The sequence below is a fragment of the Panthera uncia genome (assembly GCF_023721935.1).
Source record: "Panthera uncia isolate 11264 chromosome E2 unlocalized genomic scaffold, Puncia_PCG_1.0 HiC_scaffold_19, whole genome shotgun sequence".
Lineage (NCBI taxonomy): Eukaryota > Metazoa > Chordata > Mammalia > Carnivora > Felidae > Panthera > Panthera uncia.
Genome location: NW_026057588.1, coordinates 3,523,499 through 3,549,814, shown reverse-complemented (window position 1 = coordinate 3,549,814; position 26,316 = coordinate 3,523,499). Strand labels below are relative to the sequence as shown.

The window sequence follows — 26,316 nt, the reverse complement described above, 5'->3', positions numbered from 1 at the left end:
CACATGCACAAGATAGTGGCAGGAGGTTGTAGAGTATTAGGGGAGTGGCAAATTCCAGTATTTAGTATAGTGACTGGCACATTGAAGTGGTAAGTACTAGTGAGATCTTGAGTGAATAAATGAATGAAAATGTTTCAGTATAACTGGATTTTCTGAGCCATAGTTGTCAGGGAACACTTAAATCTGAAGGTGACTCAGACATTGAGATAAAACCCTTGGGAAAATAGGCTAAGGAATCACTAGTGATGTTTGAAGACTCTGGTGAACTCAGGGTAACCACAGCAGCAACCAGACTTAAACCTAGTCCAGTTCTTGTCTGTATTAATGAATTCTTCCCTCCCCCCACCCCATCCAAGGCTTAACAGAAGGAATGACATGACCATTTCCAGAAATCTGTTTACCTGTGTTGGTTCTACACATGATTCCTAGCTTTTGGGGTCGGGGATGGGGGGAGAATTACAAAGCATGCAAAACAAGAATAATCTACACTTTCCATCCCCACCAAGTGACAAAGCACTCCAGAACTACTCAAAGTGACAGCTGTTGGACTGACAAAATTTTAAACAACAAAATATGTTCAAGGCTGTAACCAAAAAGATGCACAGCAGCCAAACTACATGGGTCATTTGAGCAGAGGTGGAACTATATGAATCATGGAAATAATAGAAATGAACACAGATGAACACTTTTCAACAGGTTCATCAGTATACTTAAGTATGCTTGACACAGCCAAGGAAACAATAAGTGAACCTTGAAGGTAGGTTTTTAATCCAAATATATTTCTTAAATTACAGCAAATGCAAATGGTCTAAACACACCAGTTAAGAGATGGCAAAACAACTGAATTGAAAAGCAGGACCCAGCATATGCTAGCAGAAACTTTAAATATACAGGCATACATAATTAAAAGTGGGGGAAAAGATAGAACACGCAAACACTGATGAAAGTTGGAATCACGATATTAGTGTCAGATGAAGCAGACATTAGAACAACAAATGTAATCAGGGATAAAGAGACATAAAAAGGATCAATTTCCAGGTAAACATAACAGTCCTAATTGTACATGTATCAAACTACAGAGGTAGAAATTACACAAATGAAAAAAGAACAGAAAGGGTAAATGGCTCAATCCACTATTACTGGAGATTTCACCATTGTCTCTCTGCTATTAATAGAACAAGTAGTATATAGAACCCCTGAACAACAAAATTGACCAAATTAACTAGTTGACATTTATAAAACATAAGAGAATACATTCAAGTACACATGAAGCATTTTACCAAAACCATAAAACAAATCTTAAGTTTTAAACAACTGGTTGTATAAATTGTATTCCCTGACTATGGCAGAACTAAACTAGCAACAACAGTAAGATACCTGAAAATGTTTGGAAAGCTTAAACTACAAATTCCTTTTTTTTTTTTTTTAACGTTTATTCATTTTTCTTATAGAGACAGTGTGAGTGGGGGAGGGGCAGAGAGAGAGGGAGACACAGAATCTGAAGCAGGCTCCAGGCTCTGAGCTGTCAGCACAGAGCCTGATGCGGGGCTTGAACTCACAGACCGTGAGATCACGATCTGAACTGAAGTCGGACGCTTCACCACTGAGCCACCCAGGCGCCCCTCCCTTTTTTTTTTTTTTTTTTTTTTTTTTTTTTTTGTTAAAAAGACCTGTTCAGATTGTTCTTGAGAAAACTTTTGATCATTCCAAGAAAATTTCCCATTTCATCTAAGTTCTCAAATCATTTCCATGAAGTCCACAACATTCTCGTAACCATTTCATAACTGTAGAATTTGTGGTGATGTCACCTCTGCTATTCCAGATATTGGTAACTTGTGTATTTTCTTTTTTCAGTAGTCAGTCTGAAGATTTATTAGTTTTATTGACCTGTTTTTGCTTCCTATTTCATTGATTTCTTTTTATTATTTACATGCTAATGCTAATGTGGAAATTTGTTAAGGTGGAAATTGTGTTAATTGTGTTAATTTGAAGTCACTGGGAGCTTTCGAAATTTTATAACTTAGTGTAGTGTATTCCCTTCTAAGCACTGTGTTAGCTGCATCCCACACATTTTGACATGGTGTGTTCTAAGTTTCACTCAATTTTAAATACTTCCTTTTTTTCCTTTTTGATTTCTCTTTAGACTCATGGATTACTGTTTAGGTCCAACTACTTGGAGATTTTTCAGGTATCTTTGTGTTACTGATTTCTAATTTAATCCTTTCTAGTCAGAAAATGTGTTTTATATGACTAGAGTTTTTTTAAGTTTATTGAGATATGTTTTAAAGCCTGGAATATGGTCTATTTTGATAAATATTCTGGATGCAGTCAAATAATTTATATTCTATTCTTGGGTGAAAGGTTTTTAAAATGTCAGGTCAAGTTTGTTGGATAGTATAGTTCAGGTCTTCAGTATCCTTACTGATTTTCTGTTTACTTGTTCTTATGACAGATGTGTGTCAGAATCTCTTATAATTTTGGATTTGTCCATTTCTCCTTGTAATTCTATCAGTTCTTTTCCCAGGTAATTCAAGTGGTTTCCTCACATGCATGCTGTGATCAGTGTTCAGGTAAAAACTAGAGTTTTTACACAAAAGATTCTGATGTCTAGGTGTTTTTTCCTCTAAGAGCTCTCAGGCACTTCATCCTAAGAACGCTAGCCACCTCAGTCAATCTCCCTGGCTCCCAGACCCATCTCAACTCAGAGAGACCATAGCCTGGAAACTCTCCATGCAGTTATTTGGGGGAAATCACAGTACTCACCTCATTTGTTTCCCATTTTTCAGGGATCTCTGTCTCATTGCCTGATGTCCAGTGTCTTGGATACCAAGGTTTCATATATTTTGTCCAGTTTTAAGTGTTTCAGATGAGATGATAAACTATCCTCCTCCCCCCTCCCCCATAATTCCATCTTCACTGGAAGTTTATATCTCAAATTCACATTTAACAAGAACAGAATGACTATGGATGTAGGAATAAAAAAAACTGCAATTAACATTCTTGTGTACATGCTTTTGAAAACTTTCACCAGTATTTTTGGAGAAGTTCCTGGATCAAAAAGATAGGCAAATTCTAATAGATCTTTAACTTGCCCTTTCTATTCAAACTACCAACACTCTAGAATGAAGGATTTTTGGATGAATTTTTATGTACCTTCATTCAGTGCTGCCTACATCTTGCTCAGCAAGTTGGGATATACTGGTATAGTTTTTCAAAATTTCTTCTACCTACTTTTTCTCCATTATGCCAGTCTTATGAGAGGGCAGAGGGTGCCAGAGATCCTGGCATGTTCATTTAGTGTGGCCCTGTTGTTTCTGTATTAAACTTTTCATAGTGTGTGATGTGAGATGGTCTCGATTTATTTTTTCTTTTCTTTGAGAGCAAGTGTGACTGGGGGAGGGGCAGAGGGAGAGAAAAGTTCTTAAGCAGGCTCCACACCCAATGCAGAGCCCAATGTGGGCTTGCTCTCACAACTGAGATCATGACCTGAGCTGAAATCAAGAGCTTAACTAGCTGAGCTACTCGGGCACCCTTCCCTTTACTTTTTCAATGGGGCTGGCTTTTTTCTTTTGTCATTTCATTCAATTTTGTTAGAAGGAAGTTCTGTTAAGTCTGAATCTTCTGTTCCATAGGGTCTCTGAAAGACTTTTAAATTTTTGAATAGAGGCCCCCGGGTGGCTCAGTTGAGCGTCGGTTGAGCATCCGACTTCAGCTCAGGTCATGATCTCACGGTTGGTGAGTTCCAGCCCTGCATCAGAGTCTGTGCTGACAGCCTAGAGCCTGTAGTCTGCTTTGGATTCTGTGTCTCCCTCTCTCTGCCCCTCCCCCGCTCATGCTCTGTCTCTGTCTCTCTTTCTCAAAAATAAACACTAAAAAAGATTTTTTTTTAATTTTTTTAATGAATAGAGCTCTTCCTGATCTAGCTATTTTTCCAAGGGCAGTGCTCCAGACTGGCAAGAAATTTGTTTTAGCCCGGTGATTCTCAGATGTTACTGTGTATTCAGATCACCTGGGGATTTTGTAGAGCTGCAGATTCTGAATCACTAGGTCTGGATTAGGGCCCAATATTCTGGAATTGTGAGAAATTATCAAGTGATGCTGCTGGTCTGTAGCCCACACTTTCAGTAGTAAGTATTTAGCCTTTCTTTACCTTACAGTCCTGCATATCATTGGCAGTTTCTCTCCCCTCTGACATATGATAGGTTAGCTTTTCAAAACCCAAGTGTTTCCTCCTTAAACCCTTCAGCTACTCACCCTTCCACTCTGCAACTGTAAACCATTTAGGGAGGCTTCTAAAGTGAGACTTTTTGAAGTAAAACTGGTTCTAATCAAGACACTTTTCTTTTGCCCTTCCAGATAGGACATTGCTTTGGAAGAATTTTATACTCTTTGATATTACAGCATCAGTTTCCTCTCAGGATTCTTACCACATTTAGCCACATTTCCTTATGGATTTTGAGGCTCAGGATTGTAGATATTTCTTCACTTCATCAAAGATGGAGCTCCCATATATGTTTCTTGTTGCTTTAATTTGGCTTCAGAAAGGAGAAAGGGAGAGACACATCTTGGTTCCACCTCTTTATATTCAGGAGCTAGTAAATACATTTAAAGTCTCCTCATGAATATGTATGATTTTGCCTCCTTAAGGGTATGTACCACTCGACCACTCACAGACACAGTGGAAGGGTGGGGAGTGGGGAGGCGGAAATGAAGTTTCTTTACTTGAAGGCAACCCTCTTTGTAGATCAGGTCTGCTGTCCTTTATGTAAACAGCTTTACTTGCTGTTGGTTGCCTCTGACACCTGTGAAGGAAGCCTTCTTTGGAAGGATTTAAAAGGAACTCGCCTGAAGTCTGGCATGAATGGTCCAGGAGATGAGGCTCAACCACTAGTCACCCAAGCCCTGGTCTCTTGATGTTGAGGTTGTCCTGTCTAGCATGCAGCCATTTTAAGATTACTGGCAAGATAGCTAAATTATAAGCTTACAGTGTACCGAGTCCAGTCCACCCATGGAAATTTAACTTAACCCTTGCTACAGGGTCTGAGGCAGCACCACCTCATCAAACACACTCTGCAGCAAATATTGGAATATTCGCACACTTAGTGAATCGATCAGTGTCCTTGTCAGGCCAAATTTTTTCTTTATGGGAAGTGACTCTCAACCTCCCTCCACCTTGTCCCCATTCCATGGGAATTTTGTGAACTGGTCAATCCAGTGATCCAGTCCCACTACCAGAGGCATGTGCACTTGACCCAGACTGGCCAGAGTATCCCATACCATGGACCTAGTGAGCGGTCCAGAGAACCAAATTCTATTTTAGAACAAATTCTATTTTTCTTCTCTGACATGGAGACTAAGAGAAAGATCATTTTCCTTTTGAGATTAAAAGCTGGCAGGACCTTTTAAGTCTAATATCAAGAGGCCATTTTATTTCCCCCACCAAGAGAGAGCCTGCCAGAGAATGAAACAACTAATCTCTGATAGTCTGAGTGATCACCTAAAGCTGCACCATATACACACTATATCTTTCAATTTCAGGTCCTAAAAATTCCTTTTTCCAAGCTAATTGGAATTAGGTTTCTGTCAGAATCCTAATCCTAAATTGCTGCTTTTCCATTTATCAACTTTATAGACTCTTTAGTAATATTTCTTAGGAAAGATAAGAATTTAACTCATCCCACCATATTAGCTCCTCTGTTGTATTTTACCTGGAAATACAGGTAACCTGTTTCTTATTCTGTTGACTTTAATTAGATCTTCTGAATCTCCTCTATGAGAATATTGCCCCTCATCCTTCCTCAATCTCTCATTATTACCATCAACCTCCCACCATCCAATCTGTCAGCTACATTTTGCCTGTTACATTAAGTAGACAGTAAATAGTCCTATATACATGCAGAGACAAACTTAAGTGACTTGTCTATATATTGTAAAGTTGGAAATAAAATAAAACTCAATCATTATCATGGTGTAAATATTCTCTGAAGAGTTGGAACCAAGCAGTGTGTGAAGATTACATTTCCTCCTCTATAGGTCCGATGTTATCCCAGTATGCACTTAGAGGAGTCTCTTCCTGGTATCAGTCAAATGGATTTTATTTTTTCATATCTGTTTTCCAAAATCATACCGCATTTCATGGGGACTTTATATTCAGACCTGATAACTGGTATGGTTTTCAAAGCCAATAATTGCCTGTCTTCCTAAGAACAAACTTCTATTCTTCACCGTATTGTTATAATCCTCCAACTTCGTACCTACTTAATGTAACCTATTTCTTTTTTTTTTTTTTTTTTTTAATTTTTTTTTTCAACGTTTTTAATTTATTTTTGGGACAGAGAGAGACAGAGCATGAACGGGGGAGGGGCAGAGAGAGAGGGAGACACAGAATCGGAAACAGGCTCCAGGCTCCGAGCCATCAGCCCAGAGCCTGACACGGGGCTCGAACTCACGGACCGCGAGATCGTGACCTGGCTGAAGTCGGACGCTTAACCGACTGCGCCACCCAGGCGCCCCTAATGTAACCTATTTCAATCTTCCTGAAGATTTTCTTCTTTGAGTTCCTGGATTTGTAGCCTAGAGTGATTTGGTCTGATTGTTGTAGAACCATTATCCTAGTCATCCTCAGCACCGCTTTCCCAATCACATGTGTTTATTGAAGTTTTTCCTGCTGCCGCCTTCCTGTTTCATCCAAATTTTGCTGAAGCTAATCCTTTAGTACCCTAATAAAGGATAAATGAGAGTAAACTGAAGCAAACTACACATACAGAATATCAATGTTTGGTCTCACGCTTTATTGTTGTTTGGGTATAGACTTCTAGATTCAAAGTAATTTTACTTTGTAACTTGGAAGGTGCAGCACATTCTGTATTATCTAATATTGCTGACAGGGAGGAGGCTAATGGTATCTTGAATGTTCTTTTTAGAGACACTGACCTTTTTTTAAAGCTTTTTGAAAAGGATGGTTTCATCTTCAGTATTCTGAAATTTCACAAGCATATTTCTGGATGTATTTTTTTCCCATTGTAATTGTTTTTGCCAATTCAGCCCAACACTTGGTGAACTATTCCAAGCTGAACATTCATAACTTTCTTCAGTTTATAAAGGTTCTCAATCATTTGATATCCTTTCTCTGTAAACTTCTTTGGAACTCCTATTAATTGAATGTCCCTTTTTGTTTATAATTTATGAGCTTGGAAAGTTTCCTGAATTTTCTTTAAAAACTTCTGTTAGGTTTATTACAGCAATAACATTTTTTTCATTCTTAGGAGTTCGGATTTGTTTTTTTCTACAAAACAGACGATTTCTTTCTGTACTATTTTTTTCTTTAAAACGATTTAAAAAAATTTTAACTCCAGTATAGTTAACATTGTTGCATCCACTTCAGGTGTACAGTATTACCTAATTTTTTTTTATATAGATTCCCATAAATATGGGAATACTTAGGTTCAAATTTAATATAAATTTTGTTTTCTTCTGTTATTACATAACTTTCCCCACTGTAGGTTTATTTCGGTCTCTTGCTTCTTATTCTGATAGTTTTCATATGTTATGATCCTTAACTGTCTGTTCAACATTTAGGAATGATATGCCTTGAGGCATCTGACTGGCTCAGTTGGTAGAACATAAAACTCTTGATCTCAGGGTTGTGAGTTGAGTCCCATGTTGGGTATAGAGATTACTTTTTAAAAAATCTGATTATGGCTTGATTATTCCAGGTAGCTGTATATCAGTTTCCCTGGATGGGAAAGGTTACTGGGATCTCTGTATGCTTGGGAAGGACTGGCAAGTCGATGAGCTAATATTCTCTAAATTCCAAAAAGGTTCTAATTTACCTGCCAGCTTTCTCTCATGCTAAGTTCACTTTTTCATAGGTAAAATTTCTTACATTGTTGTTTAGAACTTCAAATACTACAGAGAACACAAAATCTCCTCTTGACCAGAATATCCAATCCCAGTCTCCTCCCTAGAAGGAACACTTATTAGTTGGGTGTGTCTCTCCAGACCCTTTCTAAATATTTGCATACTTATTTAAATGTGTTAGAAATGTTTTTAAAATATATAATACTGTGCAAATCTGCAAAATTTGCTGCTTCAGTGTCCTTCAGACAAATCCATCCATGTCTATATCATTGGTCCCTTCTTTGAAACTGCTGCTAGTATTTCTAGTCAAGTCCCATGGAACTCTAGATTGTTTCCAGTGTTTCATGTACTAATCATACTGCCTTCCAAAGGGACTTGAGTGAACATGTTAAAAACTTCACTGCCTCCAAAATGGCAATGAGGAGTACTCATTTCTCCAAACAGCTGCCACTTTTTGATATTATTATTTAAATCTGTATCTCAATACTAGTGAGGTTAAGCAGGGACTCCTTTATCAGCCATCCCGATTTCTTCTATGATCTACCTATTCTTATACTTTGTCCATTTTTATACTTGTTTAGTTGTCCTTTACTTATAGGTGTTCTTACATCTTTCCCTTTATATATTATAAATAATTTCTTCCCTTCTGTTGTTTTTAAATTGTTTAAAGCATTTTTTAGAAAGATATGTTCAATCCCAGTTCGTAAATATATCCTACTATATTTTCTTATAATACTTGCTAATTTTACATTTAAGAATTTATTTAACTGGAACTCATTTTTGTGGATGGTGTGAAGGATCCTATTTAATTTACTTATAGAAGAGAGGGTGAAGTGAGGAAGCTGTTGACTGCCACATAGAAAGGCACTGAACAGTCTTGTCACTGTTTCTTATTACCCCCAGCCTCTGTAGAGTGGCTTTTGTTACTGACATCCCTATCATTCAAACATTTCAGATAGCAGCAGCCTCTGCTACATTTCATGAATGAACACTTTCTTCCCTTTTGTCTGTTATTTGTTCAACTCTCTCATCCACTGATGATCCTCTTTTCTGATCTTTTTTGTTTGGTACCTTTTACATTGTTTTATCTGTTTAATGGGATAAGGAAATAAAGTAAATTTGTAAAGAAAATTCTGATTGTCCCAGTGAAAATTCTGATATTGACTAGTTACCTTTCAGAAATTTTGTACAAATTCATACTTCCTCATATCACTGCATAGAAGTATTTCCTTTTCTGTGCTTTTGCAATGCAGATTTTTTTTATCAGTTTGATATTGACAAATGGATAGTTCGTTTAACTTGTTCTTATTCTAGTGAGATTCTGTCACTTACCAGTCACCTGTTGCTTCTTTATATCCTTTGCTCATGGGAGTAGTGTCATTTCCTAAGTGATCTGTAGGAGCACTTTTATGTTAAGGATATGAATTTCATATATGTTGTAATATCTACAATACTGATAATAAAAAACTTTGTGTTTATACTGTCTTTGACTATATAAAGGCTTAATAAAATTCCTATGCAGTAAAACCTGGAATCTGTGTGTGTGTGGCTTCTGGATCTCATGTCTTGTTTAGGAAGATTGTTTTCACTGTGATTATAAATTACAGCGTCCTTTAATAACTTTTACATTCAGATAAAAGGATGAGTTGGTTTTGTAGAGCAGAATTAATGTTATTAATACTGTTAAGCCACTGACATAGTACCTTTATTTATATATTTATGTGTTTCCCTGTGTGAATGTATATGTGTGTGCATTGACATGCACACAGTGTTTCAAGCCTTAAAAAAAAATTAGGATTCTATTAGTTACAAAGAGTCTGTAAATTAATTTTGGGCCTCTAACATCTCTAGAATAGTCTTCCCCCTGCAGAAGGATAAAGTGTCTATTCAAGTCTTCCTTTTCATCCATTTTCTGCGTACCTGTAATGCTGTGTGAGTTGGTTCTGAATTGATTGCATATTCAAAGCCTCCAGGAGTCAGGAAGTAATATAAAGTGTACAATAAATCAGATGTAAAGAAGGAGTGGTTTGAACTGTGGAGAACTGGAAAACATGCCCACATAAAGGTATTATTATTATTATTATTTTGTATTCATGTTAAACTCGGTGACTACCAAATCAAATGTCTGTGGGCAGCCAGTTTAGGAGTACTGATCTGTAATTTTCTTTTCCCCTCTAGTTTCAGAATTACAGCTTGGAGAGCTAGCTTAACCTTTTCAGTTTTAAATGACATAGATTTAATACAATTCAACCACCTGGAATTAGGAGAGGGATCAAACTTCCATTTTATTTTCTATTCTTCTTTGGTTATTGGTCTTTTTGTCTTTTAAAAAATACCTATCTTGCCTTTGTCTAAGTGTAAATGTTGAATATATCTTAGTAAAGCCTACTTGTTACTAGTGATTTTTAAAATCTGGCTTCTTAGAACTGCTGAATATCTAATGAAGTTTTTACCAACAAAGTCAGATCTTACTCTGTATCATCATGGACTTTAACACCAATGCTACTGTATTAGATGCCCTTATCAACCACTTTAGAACAATGACTGCTATTCTTAATCAAAAATATTTATAATCTCTTAAGTGTTGAGCTGCTACTGCTTTTCTCAGATGATCCCTGCTAAGATGATCAGGTTTTCTTTGTATACCACAATATCTCTTCATTTTACAGTAATGTTTATTAAGTGATTACTTTATGCTAGGCACTCTGAGCAATTTACATGCATTCTCTCATTTAATTCTCCCATCAACTTTTGAGGTAGTACCATTATTATTCCCATAATATAAATAAGACTGAACCTTACAAAGGACAAAATGTTTCTAAAACTAGAGGGTTAGAAAATGGAAGAGCAAGGATTAGAACCCAGATCTGTTTGATGCTGGAATAGGAGTTCTTAATTGTCCAAAGAATTAGATGGATTTTGACACAAAACAGTACTTTGTAAGGTATAAATGGAACAAGGTATCTGGGGCAGGGGGTCTTTTACGCTATTTTGAGGAATGTGTGCTTTAACCTAAGAACTATGGGATACCAATGAAGGAGAAGTGATATCGTCAAACTTTTAAAGTACAAGTTTGACTACAGTGTAGGCAACTGACAAAGGAAATGGTAAATACAGGGAGACCAATCAGAAAGTTATTTCCATAGTCCATATGAAATAGATTACTGTGTATTGGACAAAGATAATGGAAGGGAAATGGATTAAAGGAGTCTGGTTCAAGGCATTTTTAGGAGATAAAACCTACAGGTCTTGGCAACTGACTGGACATAGAGGGTGAGGGAGAGGAAGGAGTCAAGAATGACTCCATGGTATGAATTCTCTCATGCTGGGCAAGGTGGGCACGCTGCCTGAAAGATTTTCTGCAATCTTTACATTCATAGGGTCTCTCTCCTGTATGAATTCTTTGATGTAGAGTAAGAGATCCACTGTAGCTGAAGGCTTTCCCACAAATGTTACATTCATAAGGTTTCTCTCCAGTATGAATTCGCTTATGTTGAGCAAGGCCTGCATTCTGGCTGAATGTTTTCCTACATTCCTTACACATATAAGGTTTTTCTCCAGTATGACTTCTCTGATGTTGTGCAAGTGATGAACTATTGCTAAAGGCCTTCCCACATTCAATACACTCATAGGGTTTCTCTCCAGTATGAACCCTCTGATGTTGATCAAGGTATGCAATCTGGCTGAACGCTTTCCTGCATACTTTACATTCATAAGGTTTTTCTCCAGTATGAACTCTCTGATGTTGAGCAAGGTGTGCATATTGGCTGAAAGCTTTCCTACATTCCTTACATTCATAAGGTCTCTCTCCGGTATGAATTCTCTGATGTACTATTAGGTATCCACGATGGCTAAAGGCTTTCCCACACACATTACATACATAAGGTTTCTCTCCTGTATGAATTCTCTGATGCTGAGCAAGAAATGAACCATTACTAAAGGCCTTTCCACATTCAATACATTCAAAAGGTCTCTCTCCAGTATGAACTCTCTGATGTTGAGCCAGGTGTGCAATCTGGCTGAAGGCTTTTTTACATTCTTTACACTGATAAGGTCTCTCTCCAGTATGAACTCTCTGATGTTGAGCAAGGTGTGCATTCTGGCTGAAGGCTTTCCTACATTCTTTACATTCATAAGGTTTCTCCCCAGTATGTATTCTCTTATGTTGAGCTAGGTTTGCACTCTGGCTGAAGGTTTTCCCACATTCAACACATGCATAGGGTTTCTCTCCAGTATGAATTCTCTGATGAAGAGTAAGAGATGAGCTCTGGTTGAAAACTTTCTCACATTCATTACATTTCAAAAGTTTCTTTTGTACACAGACTTTCTTATGTTTCATTTCAACAGATTTTTTTCGGTAGTTTCTCTTTTGTGGCTCATGCTTATGTACTCTTTCTTTGGTGGGAAAATTCTGTTTTATATCAAATATTGCATCCTGATGGAAAGTTTGCCAAGATTTAGTATATTCATTACTTTTGTCTTCAGTGAGGATTTCTTCATGAGTGGTGATCAGTTGTCTAGAATGTACCTCCTGACTGCCTAACTGGTTCTTAAACCAGTCCTCACATCTACAGTCTTCTCTCAAACTGGGGCAGTCAAGGCTATAACTAAGATGGCTTCTTCCCATTGTCAGTACTTTGGATGATTCTTCATAAATAACTTGCTTTGATGAAAATTCATTGTTTTTAAATGCATCCTCCCAATCTAAAAGATACCAAGAAAACAAATGTCTTTTGTATTTGTTCATTAGAAGATAACTTCTGAAACAAAAATTTTATAGTTATATTAATATTAGTCTCCAAACACCCTTTCTTTCTTGCCTTAGGCTATCTTGCATTCAACCATTATCTTTAAAAAGCCAATTTCATAATGTTAATGTGGCTTAAAACACCTCCATAAGATCCCCAGACCCTAAGGTACTGTTAGTTGCCTTAGGTTATACATGCAGCTATAGCTAAACTTTTGTAGCCTAAAAAAAATGTCTTCTTGACAGTAGTTTTCTATGTGATATAGTTCAACCAAACGTAAATTAAAAAAAAAAATTTTTTTTAACGTATATTTATTTTGAGAGAGAGAGAGAGTGCAAGCTGGGGAGGGGCAGAGAGGGAGAGCCAGAATCTGAAGCAGTCTCCAGGCTCTGAGCTGTCAGCACAGAGCCCAATGCAGGGCTCGAACCCACGAACTGTGAGATCATGACCTGAGCCAAAGTTGGACACTTAACCGACTGAGCCACCCAAGTGCCCCAACCAAATCTAAATTTTTAATTGCTCCCAAAGCTAAAATGCCTTCACGTAAAAGTAATTTTGTATTAAATTGCTTGATTTTATTAACCTGCCACAAGCCTTAATTTGCCACCTTCCCCATCACCTATTCTCAAGATTTTCCAGTGGTTTCTCACCATATTAATAATAAAACCAAAATTCCTATTATGGTTTAGAAAATCAACGTAGTAATGAACATAAATGTAAAAACCTTTAATAAAATTACTGAAGATCAAATCCAAGAAAATATGAAAGCATAATCATTACCACTCATAGCTGATCCCAGCAATGTGAGGTTGGCTTAATATGTGAAAACCAATGTAATTCACCACATTAATAGATTAAAGGTGGAAAAATCATGTGATCATTTCAAAAGATACAGAAAGAGTATGTGACTACATTTAACATCTATTTATTATAAAAATTCTTAGTAAACCAGGAATATAAAATTTCCTTAAACTGATAAAGGGCATCTAAGAAACATGAACTTAGTGGTGAAAGACTGAATAGGTTTTCCCTTAAGATTAGAAATAATCCAAGTATGTCTACTCTTAGCAATTCTATTCAACATTATATAGGAGGTCCTTGCTATTGCAGCAAGTCAAGAAAAAGAAGCTGTAAGATCAGAAAGGAAGAAATAAACTGTATTTGCAGGTAACATGATGGTCTATGCAGAAAATCCTCAGAAACCTACAAACAACTACTAGAACTACTAAATAAATCTAGCAAGATCGTAAGATAGAAAATATAAAGATCAGTTTACATTTTTGCATACTAGCAACAAACAACTGGAAAATGGAATTTTTAAGAATTCTATTTATAATAGCACTAAAACTTACCGTAAGACTCAGAAAAAAATACATATATATAGCCACTACACCGGATATTACAGAACATTGATAAGAGAATATTAAAAAGACTAATAAATGGCTAAATACACCATACTCATGAACTAAAAAACTCAAATGACATTAATTAGAATATCAGTTCTTCCCAAATTGATGTATAGATTCCACATAATCCCAATCAAAATCCTAGCAGGCTTTTGGGGTAGAAATTCTTAACTTCATTCTAAAATTTATTTGGGAATGCAAATGGATTTAAATAAAGTGATTTTACAAGTTGAACTATCTCATATCAAAAGTTACTATAAAGCTATAGTAATTAGACTAGTACTGATGAAAGGATATATAGATAGATGGAATAGAATAGAGTTCAGAACTCGACCCATGTAGATATGACCAACTGCTTTTGGTACAAAGTTACCAGCAAGGCAGTATAATGGTTAAAGTCTTTTCAAAAAAAGATACTCAAGCAACTGTATATCCAAATAGTTGGGGGAGAGGACCAAAACCTTGTTCTTTACCTCATATAAGACACAATATTTAGCTCATGTAAATGTAAAAGCTAAAACTATAGGAGAAAACACAGAAAAAAATTTTTGTGACTTAGGGGTAGCAAGAATTTCTAAGGTATGACACAAAAACCACCAAACGACAAATTAATAAATTGGACTTTACAAATATTGAAAACTGGATGTTCAAAAGGCAGCAGTAGAAAAACAATAACACAAGCCACAACTAGCATACATATATCCCAATACATATAAATGGCAAAAGACTTGTATTAAGACTATATAAAGAAGTCTTACAATTCAGCAAGAATAAAAAATAATAATAAAACATGGGCAAAAGATTTGAACACTTTACAACAGATATATGGTCAGTAAGCACATGAAAAGACATTCAACATTATGTCATCAGAGAAATGCATCTTAAAAGCATAATGAGATACCACAACACAACCATTAGAATGAATAAAATTAAAAGCTGACAATACCAAGGTATATGGAACAACTGCAAGTCTTCGACATTGCTTCTGGGAATGAAAATGGTACAGACACTGGAAAACCAGCAGTTTCTTTAAAAGGTAAACATACTCCTATTGTCTGACTCATTACACTTTTAGATATTTACCCAAGAGAAATTAAAACATACATGCATACAAAGTCCTATAAATGACAGCTTCAGAGACACTTTGTAATAGCCAAAAACTGGAAATAACCTAAATGTCTGTGAACAGGTGAATGGAAAAACAAAATGTGGGAGATCTACATAAAATTGTGAATGATTTTCAAAATTATGAGTAAAATAAGCCAGACATAATATATACTGTATGGTTCCATTTAGCTTAGATGGAAACTAATCTAAAATAACCAGGATCAGAATAGCATTTGGAGCCAGGAGTAGAGAAAAAATGGTACATAAAGAGGCATAGGCCATCTTTTGGGGTGATGGAAACACTGTATGTCTTGATAATAATGATCGTTTCATGGGTTTATACAACAGTCAGAACTCCTCACACTGTATAATGTATATGGATGTGACTTACTGTATGTAATTCTTTAATAAAGTTATTAAGAAAAAAATAAGATGGAAATAGGTAAGTAAAGACTGACTTTAATAACATAATAAAAAGAGTAAAACTTATGTAACAAGCTCTTTACACTGAAAATAAAGACTTAAACCTTGGAACCTATGGAATATTTACAAATACCAATTATATGTTTGGCCATACAAAATCCTAAAGTTAGAAAGTAGAATTAGTACTAATTCCTATTTGATCAAATATGATAAAACAATTTGATCAAAATACAATAAAACTAGAAACTTTCTTGTAAACAACTCTTGTGTAAAAGAAATTTTTTCAAAGTAGGTTATTTAGGAAACAGCAATAACAAAAATACTAAAAATCAGAATCTCTGGAAAACAGCTAAAGTTATATTCAAAGGAGAATTCATAGCCCTTAATCATTTAGTGAATAAAAGAAAATGAAATGATTAAGCACTTATTTCAGCAAAACAGAGAACAAAATAAATCTCAGAAAACTAGAACAATGGAATTAGTGAAAAGCAAAAAATAAAGAATTGGAGAAGAGTGGTAACACTAATAAATCCTAAAACTGGACTTTAAAAATAAAATTGATTCATAACTAGCTACCTAATAATTTTTTTAAAAAAAGAATAGGTATACAAAATAAATTAAAATTGGAAACTATAGATACTAAAAATAAAAAGGGTTACAAGATTATTTTGTTCAGGTTCATGAAAATAAATTTGATAACGTGAATGAAAAGGTGATGTTTAGAAAAATAAAAATTTGGGGCACCTGGGTGGCTTAGTCAGTTAAGTGTCCAACTCCTGATTTCGGCTTAGGTCACGATCTCATGGTTTGGGAGTTCGAGCCCTGCGTCAGGCTCGATGCTGACAGCACAGAGCCTGCTTGGTATTCTCTTTCTCTTTCCTTCTCCCTCTCTCTCTGCCCCTCCCCACTCACTCACACTCTCTCTCTCTCTCTCTCTCTCTCTCAAAATAAATAAACTTTATTTATTTATTTAATGTTTATTTTTTATTTTTGAGAGAGAGACAGAGTCTGTGAGTGGGCAAGAGGCAGAGAGAGAGGGATACATAGAATCCAAAGCAGGCTCCAGGCTCTGAGCTGTCAGCACAGAGCCCGACGTGGGGCTCGAACTCAGCAACCACAGATCATAACCTGAGCTGAAGTCGGACACTTAACTGAGCCACCTAGGCGCCCCAATAAATAAACTTTAAAAAATAAAAATAAAAACTTAGGGGTGCCTGGCTGGCTCAGTCGGAAGAGCATGCGACTCTTGATCTTGGGGTCATGAGCTCCAGCCCTATGCTGGGCAATAATGACTGCTTAATAAAAAAAGAAAAAGAAAAATTTGTAAAATTTCACCCAAGGCAGAAACTGTAGAGACCATTTATCACAAAGAGAACACTGAGAAAGTTGTCAAAGATCCACTTACTCACAAAGGCCTCAGGACCAGCGTTTCTCTCTCAAGCTATAAGACTAGTGACCTCATTCATTCATACTAGCATCTCTATGCCAGACTTTTTCTTCTAAGCCTCTGTCCCACTCTAGTGGCATGTTGCATTTCTTCACTCCAAAGTCTCTCCATCTCATAAAAATAACTCTTCTGTCCCAAGTCAAATTATGTTTTCCCCTACCAACATATTCTTCTGGCTTATTTCTATTAAATGGTGTCACCATCCAGTCGCCCAGACTTGAAAACGTAACTGGGAATTATTTCTTTTTTCCTTGATGGTTAATAAACCTCTGAATAACCCCAAGAAGTTAGCAGAATTATTTTCTCAAAGTAAAAATTCAGTGAATCCTTCAATATAAAGGAATGAGTGACTAAAAAGGGGGAAAAAAAATAGTCATTGTTGTCTCTGGATTTTTTTAAATGTGATGAAGCAACTTGTGCCAAAACTAAAAAAGAAGGGCAAGCAGACAGTGCCAGTTTGGACTCAGAGAACAGGAGAGGGTTATTAGAGAATACAGTGACGTATTCTCTATATATACAAGAGAATATATATATATATATATATATATATATATATATATATATATATATATATATATATATACAAGAAGAGTAAGTTAGCTCACGCTAATGACACCTCACTGTTTCTTCCCAGGCCTTCAGCCTTTAAGAAAAGCTACCCAGGAAACATCAATTATACGCTGGAAGCTTTCAGAATAGCTGAGCTTTTCCCTGCAATGGACTCTACCTTCCTAATTCTCACTCACCAGGGTATGTGCCTCTTGTCCCCTCCTTCTTCACCATCCAGGGCTCTTTTCCTTGTTCCAATAATGAGATCACATCTGGCTTAGAAACTGAAACTCCTGCTTACAAGAAATAAAAGGGGAATTAGCCAGATCTGTAAGGCAGATCGAGTTGCTTGGTCATCAGGAAGTTGATGAGGGCATTACAGAAGGGAGGATAGGAAGATGTGAAGTATTCTCAAGAATGGGAAAATGAAGTGGTAGAAATAATCCAATGAAGCTGCCAGTTCTACAAAACTCAACCCATTTTGGGAAGCACAAGAAAGGGAAATTTAGTGAAGTACATCAGAGGCTTCCTAAACATTGGAAAGCAGCCCTGTGTGCAGATTCTGAATTCTGGCGAGACTTCCTTACCCAGTGATACCAGGCTCCTATAGTTCTCCAACATCACCTTCCTGTACAAATTCCTCTGAGCAGGGTTCAGCCACTCCCACTCCTCTTGGGAGAAATCTACGGCCACATCCCCAAATGTCACCAAATCCTGAAATGACATAAACATATTCTTTTATGCTCAACTAGTGTTCCTAACGTCAGACTGGCATAGTTTGAAAAGTTAAGCTGTACTTTTAGAGAGAAATAGTGCATATAGTGAAATTTTCAGGCCATATCTTGGGTTCTGTGCAACACATGTCAAACACTTGCTAAGATGATTTCTCTTGCTTGGTTTTAATATTCTGTCATGGAAAAGCATACAATTTCTGGCATAGTCTATAGTCTCTACTGATGGTGAAAAGATTAATAGCACAAAAATGGGCAATAACAGAACACTATAAACAAGAGCAAAATATGTTATTCATACTAAATGCTAATGCATTTCTCAATATGGAAAATCAGGATAGACTAGGACAGTGAAAGAAGACTTTAAGGAAGAGACAGGAACATGAGTTAAGCCCTCTAAGTTGTATGTGGTCTAAACCTACATTTTCCAAACTCTTCAATGGAATGGCCAATGTTCCAGGTATGTCAATAGAGTAACATATATAAATGTATTTGATGTTCATAATATTGATTTCTTAAAATTAAACATGTAGGTAATAAATACATTAAGTAAGTTCTGTAGTGATTTCGCAAAATATAACTTAAAGAAATGTATGCCATAACAGAACAACTGGGGTCATAAAAGATTATCTAACAGCTCTTGATAACCCCAGTGAGTTTCAAAGATGGTGACTTCTCTTTACAGAAACAAAATAATACTAATTTTAAGCACTGTTAAATAGTATTTCAGATGTGATAATGAAGTGTAGTGAAAAACCCCTACAGCTCTCACTAGAGGAATATACCCAGTTGTGCATGTCTAATGAGCGAGAGTTTTTCAAATGTTACAGTGTAGTTCTCAAGTAATAATGCTACGTTGAATTAAGGATCTTTATCCCATGGAATAAGACCTGGTCTGCTTCCTAAAAATTCAAAATGGATATTCTTTCTAATGAGGTAAATCTACTCCAGACTTACCAGGGCTTGCATATGGTTTCTATATGCTCCACTGGTTTGGCGTGTCACAGAGCAAAACTGACTCTTTAACTGGGATGATATATAGATACACTCAATGGTACACATCTGAAGAGCTGAACTGATCTGTTAAATACTGAAATACTGTCACATTGGTTGGTAAACAGCTACTGCACTGAGCCCTGTGGTGACAATCCCAGATCTCCCCACAGCCCAGCAACTGAAGGGGAATACCCAGCATTCCAGTGGCCTCCAGTATCCCATCTAGGGTAAGTTCTGGTGTGTGCCCTTGCCTTAGTGGTCATCAGATATGAACATCACTCCTATTGATGTGACTCTGCAGTGTAATGGTCCTACTGAAGATGTATTTAAGTACATCAATGCTTTTATGCAAATATTTTTAATGGAAAAAATGAGTCGATATTGGGCTAGTGCCCCAGTAATGGACAACAATGTTAAGGAAGCTATACAGGAAGCAGAAGTATGCCTCCAAGAAACATCAGTTACATACATCAGCTTGTTCTTACATGCTTCCATTTCTAAAACACTTCTTACTACAGGGAAATATGGGAAGTGAGTAAAGGCTTCAAGAAAGGAAGGAAAGGAACATGAGTTGGGTCTTAAAAGAAAAAATTTGCCCTAGACAGGGCTGGATACTGTCAAGCATCAATTCTATCAAACCTCAAACACTTCAATACAAACTCTAATATTTTGTGCAAAAAAAAGTGTTCTACACACATTTCTACTGTAAACAGAGTTGAGGCAGCTTTTGCTAGGCAGTGTTCTTAAAAGACATTTTTTTAGCTGCACATCCTAAAGGAGTCTAGGTTTCAACTGGCTGACTGTCCTTTTCCTCTCAGCCAATGAGACCTGAATATCTTGCAAATATTTTAATATTTGTTTTGATTTGATAAAACAGGAACTTCATATGATTTGTAATCATCAAAGAAACTTACCAAATAATGTCCAGTATTTCTACCCTCAGTGAATTTTTTTCCTTTTTATAAAAGTTAAAATAATTGGAAGTCCTCATCCCCACATCTACCCACCATGTCACCCTACCTCCTAGAAACAATAAAAATTTAGTTAGTATATATTTCTTCAAATGTTTCCTTATACAGACATGTCTGATTATCTATTCGCATTCATTTACTTATAAAATCACTTTTGTTGGATTGATAACATAATGTGGTATAAATATGTTGTACCTTATTTACTAATCCGTTTATTTTCATTTATACGAATCTTAATTTTTCACTATGATGTCAGAATTGGGATTCTCACTAATTTAACATTACAGTAGAGTTCTCATATAATACTACGGTATGTTAAAGATTCAATAGAGGTCTCTAATTATTTCCTTAAAATGAATCCTAGAAGATATTCTCTCCACGGAGACTATGATTCCCCAAACGTACTTAACCTCAGAAAAAAATTTAAATTATGTTATTGTGACCTAGCAAGAATTGGAGCTACTGAAAAAATAATTCAGGCTGGGAGTAAAGTGTTGACCTGCACTCAAAGAAATACTAATGGTTCTTCAGGTGGAGGAAAATGGAAAGAGATGGAAAGGAAAATCAAGAAGAAATCAAGAGTCCCAGAGGAATAACTATAAATATAATTAATAATAATAATAAATGGGAGTTAAATCACTATGGGGCCTTATCTTGTTCAGAAAGTAGTAAGAGTAGTAACTATAGAAGGAAGATTGCAGAAGGAAGAAAGGAGATAATTACATAATGATATGGGTAAATATCCTGGAGTGACCACTAAAAGGATAATAAAAATAATGTATAATTAACAAGATAATAAAGAAAAAGTACTTGATTTATCCAGAAGAAGGTAAACAAGGAGAAATAAAGGAACAAAGAACAGATGGGAGTAAGTAGAAAACAAACTACAAGGCTATACACACAAATACATCAGTATTAGCCTTAAACACAAATACATCAGTAATTACATTAAACGAAAATGTAGTGAACACTAATTAAAAGACAAATATTCTCAGACTGGATCCCTTTAAAAAGATCAATGTTTTGAGGGAGATGTGGGATTGCGGGAGGCATAAGGAATCATGGGAAGCACACAGGGCCACTTACAGCAGCCAAATCGTGGCAGCCACAGGGACTGTGGAAGGCATGAAGCTGCAACCAACAATATGCTGTTTACAAGAGGCACACTTGAATATAATCATTAGGAGAGGCTTTTAAAAAATGTGCGTTAAAATCATCCTTGGACATGGGGCACCTGAGTGGCTCAGTCAGTTAAGCATCTGACTTTGGCTCAGGTCATGATCTCACAGTTCATGAGTTCGAGCCCAGTGTCGGGCTCTGTGCCTGGAGCCTGCTTCAGATTCTGTGTCTCCCTGTCTCTCTGCCCTCCCCCCACCCTATCTGTCAAAAATAAACAAACACTAAAACACATTAAAAAAATCATCTGTGGACTTAATAGAAATGCGGTTTTCTGGATCCTCCCACCAGAGACTGATTCATGGGGTCCCAGAAATAGCACTGGGGCCAATGGGCTCTGTCTATTCTACACATCATACCCTCTGCTTTTTGCTTTTTCCATTACCAATTCAGTGGCAGGAGAAAAGAGGTAGCTGGCTCTTACCTCTCTGGGCTCACTCACAGATGAGAAATTCACAATTTTGTTCATTTATATATTAATTTGACAAATATTTACTGAATGCCTACTCCCTATAATGTTCTAAGTATTGGAAATACAATGGTGAACAAAATACAGTCTCTCCTCTTTGGAGTTAATATTCTAACATAGGAGAAAGACATTAAACATAAAGTCATACTATGACAAAAACAAGGGAAGGTGATTTAGAGTGAAAAGGTGTTTTAGATAGGATGGTCAAGGCAAACCTCAAGGAAGCAGTAATGTTTGAACAACAGTCTAAAAGTGAGAGAGCAAGCCATGCCAACACCTAAGAGAAGAGAGTTACAGAAGAGGGAGGAGCAAATACAAAGGTTCAGAGACAGGAAAGAGCTGGGTGAGTCTACGGAACAGCTAGTTGGCCAGTGTGACTGGAGCAGAGAAAAAGACTTATAGAAAATGAGGTATGGGGTAGCCAGGAGCTGGACCATGCAGGGCCTTAGAGACTGTGGAGAGGACATTGGATTTCATTCCAAGTAAAATGAGAAGCCAATGAAGATTCCAAAGGAATGAAATGTTGTGTTCTATCACTGTTCACAGTGTCCTTTATGATTTTCTACCACCGTCTTCAAATCATCACTCACCATCATCTATTTATACTGACAATCAACATATACTACAACTTCCTACATCTGATACAGTCACTAACTAGTGACATAGATATGTCATTTTCCTCACTTGGCCTGTTTTTCCTCATCTGTAAAATAAGTGACTTGTACAAGATCACCCATAATTTTCATCCTGGCTTTATTATTTTATGAGCTTAGATATGTGCTACTCAGTACACTAGGTACTAGTCACATGTGGCTATTTCATTTTAAATCAGTTAACATTAAAAATTCAGTTCCGGGGCGCCTGGGTGGCGCAGTCGGTTAAGCGTCTGACTTCAGCCAGGTCACGATCTCGCGGTCCGTGAGTTCGAGCCCCGAGTCAGGCTCTGGGCTGATGGCTCGGAGCCTGGAGCCTGTTTCCGATTCTGTGTGCCCCTCCCCCATTCATGCTCTGTCTCTCTCTGTCCCAAAATAAATAAAAATGTTGAAAAAAATTTTTTAAAAATTCAGTTCCTACAGTAGCTAGTGGCTACTGTATTGGACAATGCGGATGTAGAACATTTCTATTATCAGTCATCACCGAGAGTTCTCCTGGACAGTGCTGCTCTAATTGATTTCTTCTGGCTTATCTTCTTGTTTACGGCCATGTTCTATATTTTCATCCAACAGTTCACCTGTTTTACTCTTTACATTTAACCTACAGAATGTATCTAACCTCAAAGGGTGAGGAAGGAGTCTTTTTTCTAAATGAATAATCCATTCTGTCTACACTGATTTAAAATAATATCACTTTACAGGGCTCCTGGGTGGCTCAGCCGGTTAAGCATCTGACACTTCATCTTGGCCCAGGTCATGATTTCATGGTTCATGAGTTTGAGCACTGCATCAGGCTCTGTGCTAGCAGCGTGGAGCCTGCTTGGGATTACCTCTCTCCCTCCCTTTCTGCTCCTCCTCCTCTCATGTTCTCGCCCTCTCAAAATAAAAAACTTTAAAATAATATCACGGGGGTGCCTGGGTGGCTCAGTTGGTTCAGTGTCCAACTTCAGCTCAGGTTATGATCTCACAGTTCGGGAGTTCAAGCCCTGCATCAGGCTCTCTGCTGTCACCACAGAGCCCGCTCTGGATCCTCTGTCACCTCTCTCTCTGCCCCTCCCCAGCTCATTCTGTCTGTCAAAAAAAATAAACATTAAAAAAAATAAAATAACATCACTTACATTATCATGATAAACAAATGAGCAAACATTAAACTATGAAAACAAAGACAGTGTCTACTTTTATTTGACACAGTATTCCCAGCATTGGTATACATGAGGTCTTTAATAACTATATGTTCAGTGAATGAATAAATACTTTCCATTCTTACTTGTATTTGTTTCTGGGCATTATATGTTGATCTTTTCATTTGTTTCTTCTGGCTCCCATTCCACACTATTTACTGTTTTTATTATAGATGTATACAGTCATTTTAAAATATAGATTCAAGTACTCTCTCCTGTTCTCATTTTTTCAAAAAATGTCCTGGTTTTTTTCCATACTAATTTCACAAATTTTAACTACATGACCTAAAATATCCTGGCTGTAGCCCACTACTAACTCAGTATGTCCCTAAAACAGGACCTTATTACCCCCATGGAATCCCATTCTTCAGAGCCCACTGATTGCCTGAGAAAATCCCTGCCTTCACTGACCCACACTTTAACACTCCAAAGCAACACATTCCACTCTTCAAAATGACCCTGAGCAAGAGATCTTGTCATGTACTATAACTAAGATTGCCCCAATAGCCCTTGTCTTGCCTTCCTCTTAAACCTGGGTTTGTGAGAAAGCTTTACACTTGTAGTCACATCAGAACACACCTTGACTTCAAGGAATCAAATCCCTATAATGAAGGCTTTCATATCCCTCCAAGGAGTGCATTTTTGCCTCCTGAGAGCTCCTAACAGAACACCTAACCCACAGGAGGAGCAGAGCTATTTCTTGAACGAAGATGAAAATGCCGGCTTAGGAACAAAGGAAGCTCACTGGGCTTTTGGGGACCTCCTTTTAATGGATTGAAGAACATGAGGACCAGGTCACTGAATGAATGGGACTTTGTTAGCTGGGGAATTTCAGAAGAAAAAAGCAAGACATTCATATACAACCTGAAAAACAAAGCACCTCAGGGAGAAAAAATCCTTCCTTACCTTGGACATGGCTTTAAGAATTTAAGAATTTATGACAGCTCTTCTGTCCACCTCCTTCAGGCTCCTCAATGGAAGGGCAGTGTCTGGAAAAACAGAGCTGGAGAGGGAGAAAGAAACCATAAATAGCACTGTCAAGTAAGGATTATTTTTCTCTTCACCCATGAAATCTGTTCATTAGTGAAATAATCCAAGGCTTCATAGTAATAAGTTAGCCCAACTGGAATCCAGGTCTGACTTTTTAGTCTTTCCATCAGATAATGATAGTAAAAGGGAATATGTTACCACCCTTACTACAAAATGAGATAAAGCTACAAACAATGCCTCAGAGAAAGCATCTTTAAAAAAATTTTTTTAATGTTTATTTATTTTTGAGACACGAAGACATGAAGACAAAGCAAAGCACGAGTGTGGAAGGGGCAGAGAGAGGGGGAGACACAGAACCCAAAGCAGGCTCCAGGCTCTGTGCTGACAGCAGACAGCCCAATACGGGGCTGGAACTCAGGAACCACGAGATCATGACCTGAGCCGAAGTCAGCCGCTTAGCCAACTGGGCCACACAGGTGCCCCAGGGAAAGCTTCTTTATACAGAGTAGGCATCAGAGGGGTCATGTGGTCTGGAAGACACTGGACCAAAGAGTCAGAACACTCTGCTTGTAGCCCTGGCTTATGACAAACTCTACCTGGAAACCATTCTCTGAACTTTTCTGAGCAATTTCCTCAAAAAAGAGATGGGCGAGAGGTCTGTGCATTCGCAGTCACTGAAACTCCTAATTATGAGTTATTTTCTACTAAACCTCTCTGCCTTGGAGAGCAAAGCAATTATCTCAGAAGCAGCATAAGGTAACAGTAAGAACCACCAGGTTTGGGGATCAGAACACCTGGCGGCAGATACTCGGTCTACCACTCACGAGCTCTGCAACCTCCATGACTTAGGTCTAACCACTCCAAACCTCAGTTTCGTCATCAGTGAAATGGTACCTACTCCCTATCAGTTGCTGGAAGGATCATGAGATGATGCACAGGAAGCATTCCGCCTAGTGCTTGGCACATCCCTTGTGCTCAGTAAATGTCAGTGATTTATGGTCACAAATAGCACACAGTAGGTCTCCTCTTCTATTCCTCACCTACTCTAGAGCCCAGGAGAGGAAGGGAAAGAGCCTCCTTCTGTGCCAGAGAGGGCTAAGGCCCAGCAGCCTCCTCATCTGCCGTCCAGGCCTGAAGCTGGGGCTCCCCTCTCCTCTCTCAAGCGTTCCCTTCCATCCCAGTCCCACTCAGGCTCGCCCTGACCCCCCGATCTTCGCAAACACCCCCACCCGGCCGCCGCAGGAGCCACACAGTCCTCCTGCTGGCGGCTCGCCTGGCACCCGTCCCCTCACAGTGGGTCGCACTGTCACACCAACAGAAGGTCACACAACCTCACGCCGTCTCACAGGACCACACACACAGCTGCACACTCACCGTCACTGTCATGGTCACAGACGCTCGCACAGGCACACACAGGCGCACGCACGTTGTGACATGGTCTCCCACGGTCACAGGCCCCCTCGCACGCCCGCTCCAGCCCCGCAGGCCCGCTGGCGCGCGCGCCCATCCCCGACATCCTCACCGCCTCCTCCCCGAGGGTCGGCACCTCCCTGCGCGCCGTCGGCCGCCGGGAGCCCAGCGGCCCGCGGGCCGGGGCGGGGCCTCGCTC

The 26,316-nt window shown here is 37.9% G+C and overlaps 2 protein-coding genes across 4 annotated transcripts in view; one reads left to right on the top strand and one right to left on the bottom strand.

The window, feature by feature from the left end:
* ZNF667 (zinc finger protein 667) overlaps positions 1-20,578 on the top strand; it is an 81,811-nt gene extending 61,233 nt beyond the window's left edge. The window contains exons 5-6 of one of the 2 annotated variants that reach the window (XR_007455756.1): positions 17,626-17,741; positions 19,393-20,578. Coding sequence is in view for 1 of the 2 variants with exons in the window: in XM_049621849.1 (XP_049477806.1) it covers positions 17,626-17,690 (65 nt within the window). In the remaining variant the exon portion in view is untranslated. Of the gene's footprint in view, positions 1-17,625; positions 17,744-19,392 lie in introns of those variants that run through there. The other variant, XM_049621849.1, reaches the window with a different exon arrangement.
* ZNF583 (zinc finger protein 583) lies at positions 9,544-26,310 on the bottom strand. Of its 2 annotated transcripts, XM_049621869.1 has the most exons (5): positions 26,230-26,310; positions 24,624-24,720; positions 18,128-18,254; positions 17,738-17,833; positions 9,544-12,564 (listed from the first exon to the last, which is right to left on the bottom strand). In XM_049621869.1, the coding sequence occupies exons 2-5, from the start codon at positions 24,630-24,632 to the stop codon at positions 11,087-11,089; spliced, it is 1,710 nt and encodes a 569-aa protein (XP_049477826.1). In that variant the 5' UTR covers positions 24,633-24,720; positions 26,230-26,310; the 3' UTR covers positions 9,544-11,086. The 2 variants fall into 2 exon arrangements, with proteins under 2 accessions (XP_049477826.1, XP_049477827.1); XM_049621870.1 differs by lacking the exons at positions 17,738-17,833; positions 18,128-18,254.
* Positions 26,311-26,316: the final 6 nt, after the last annotated feature.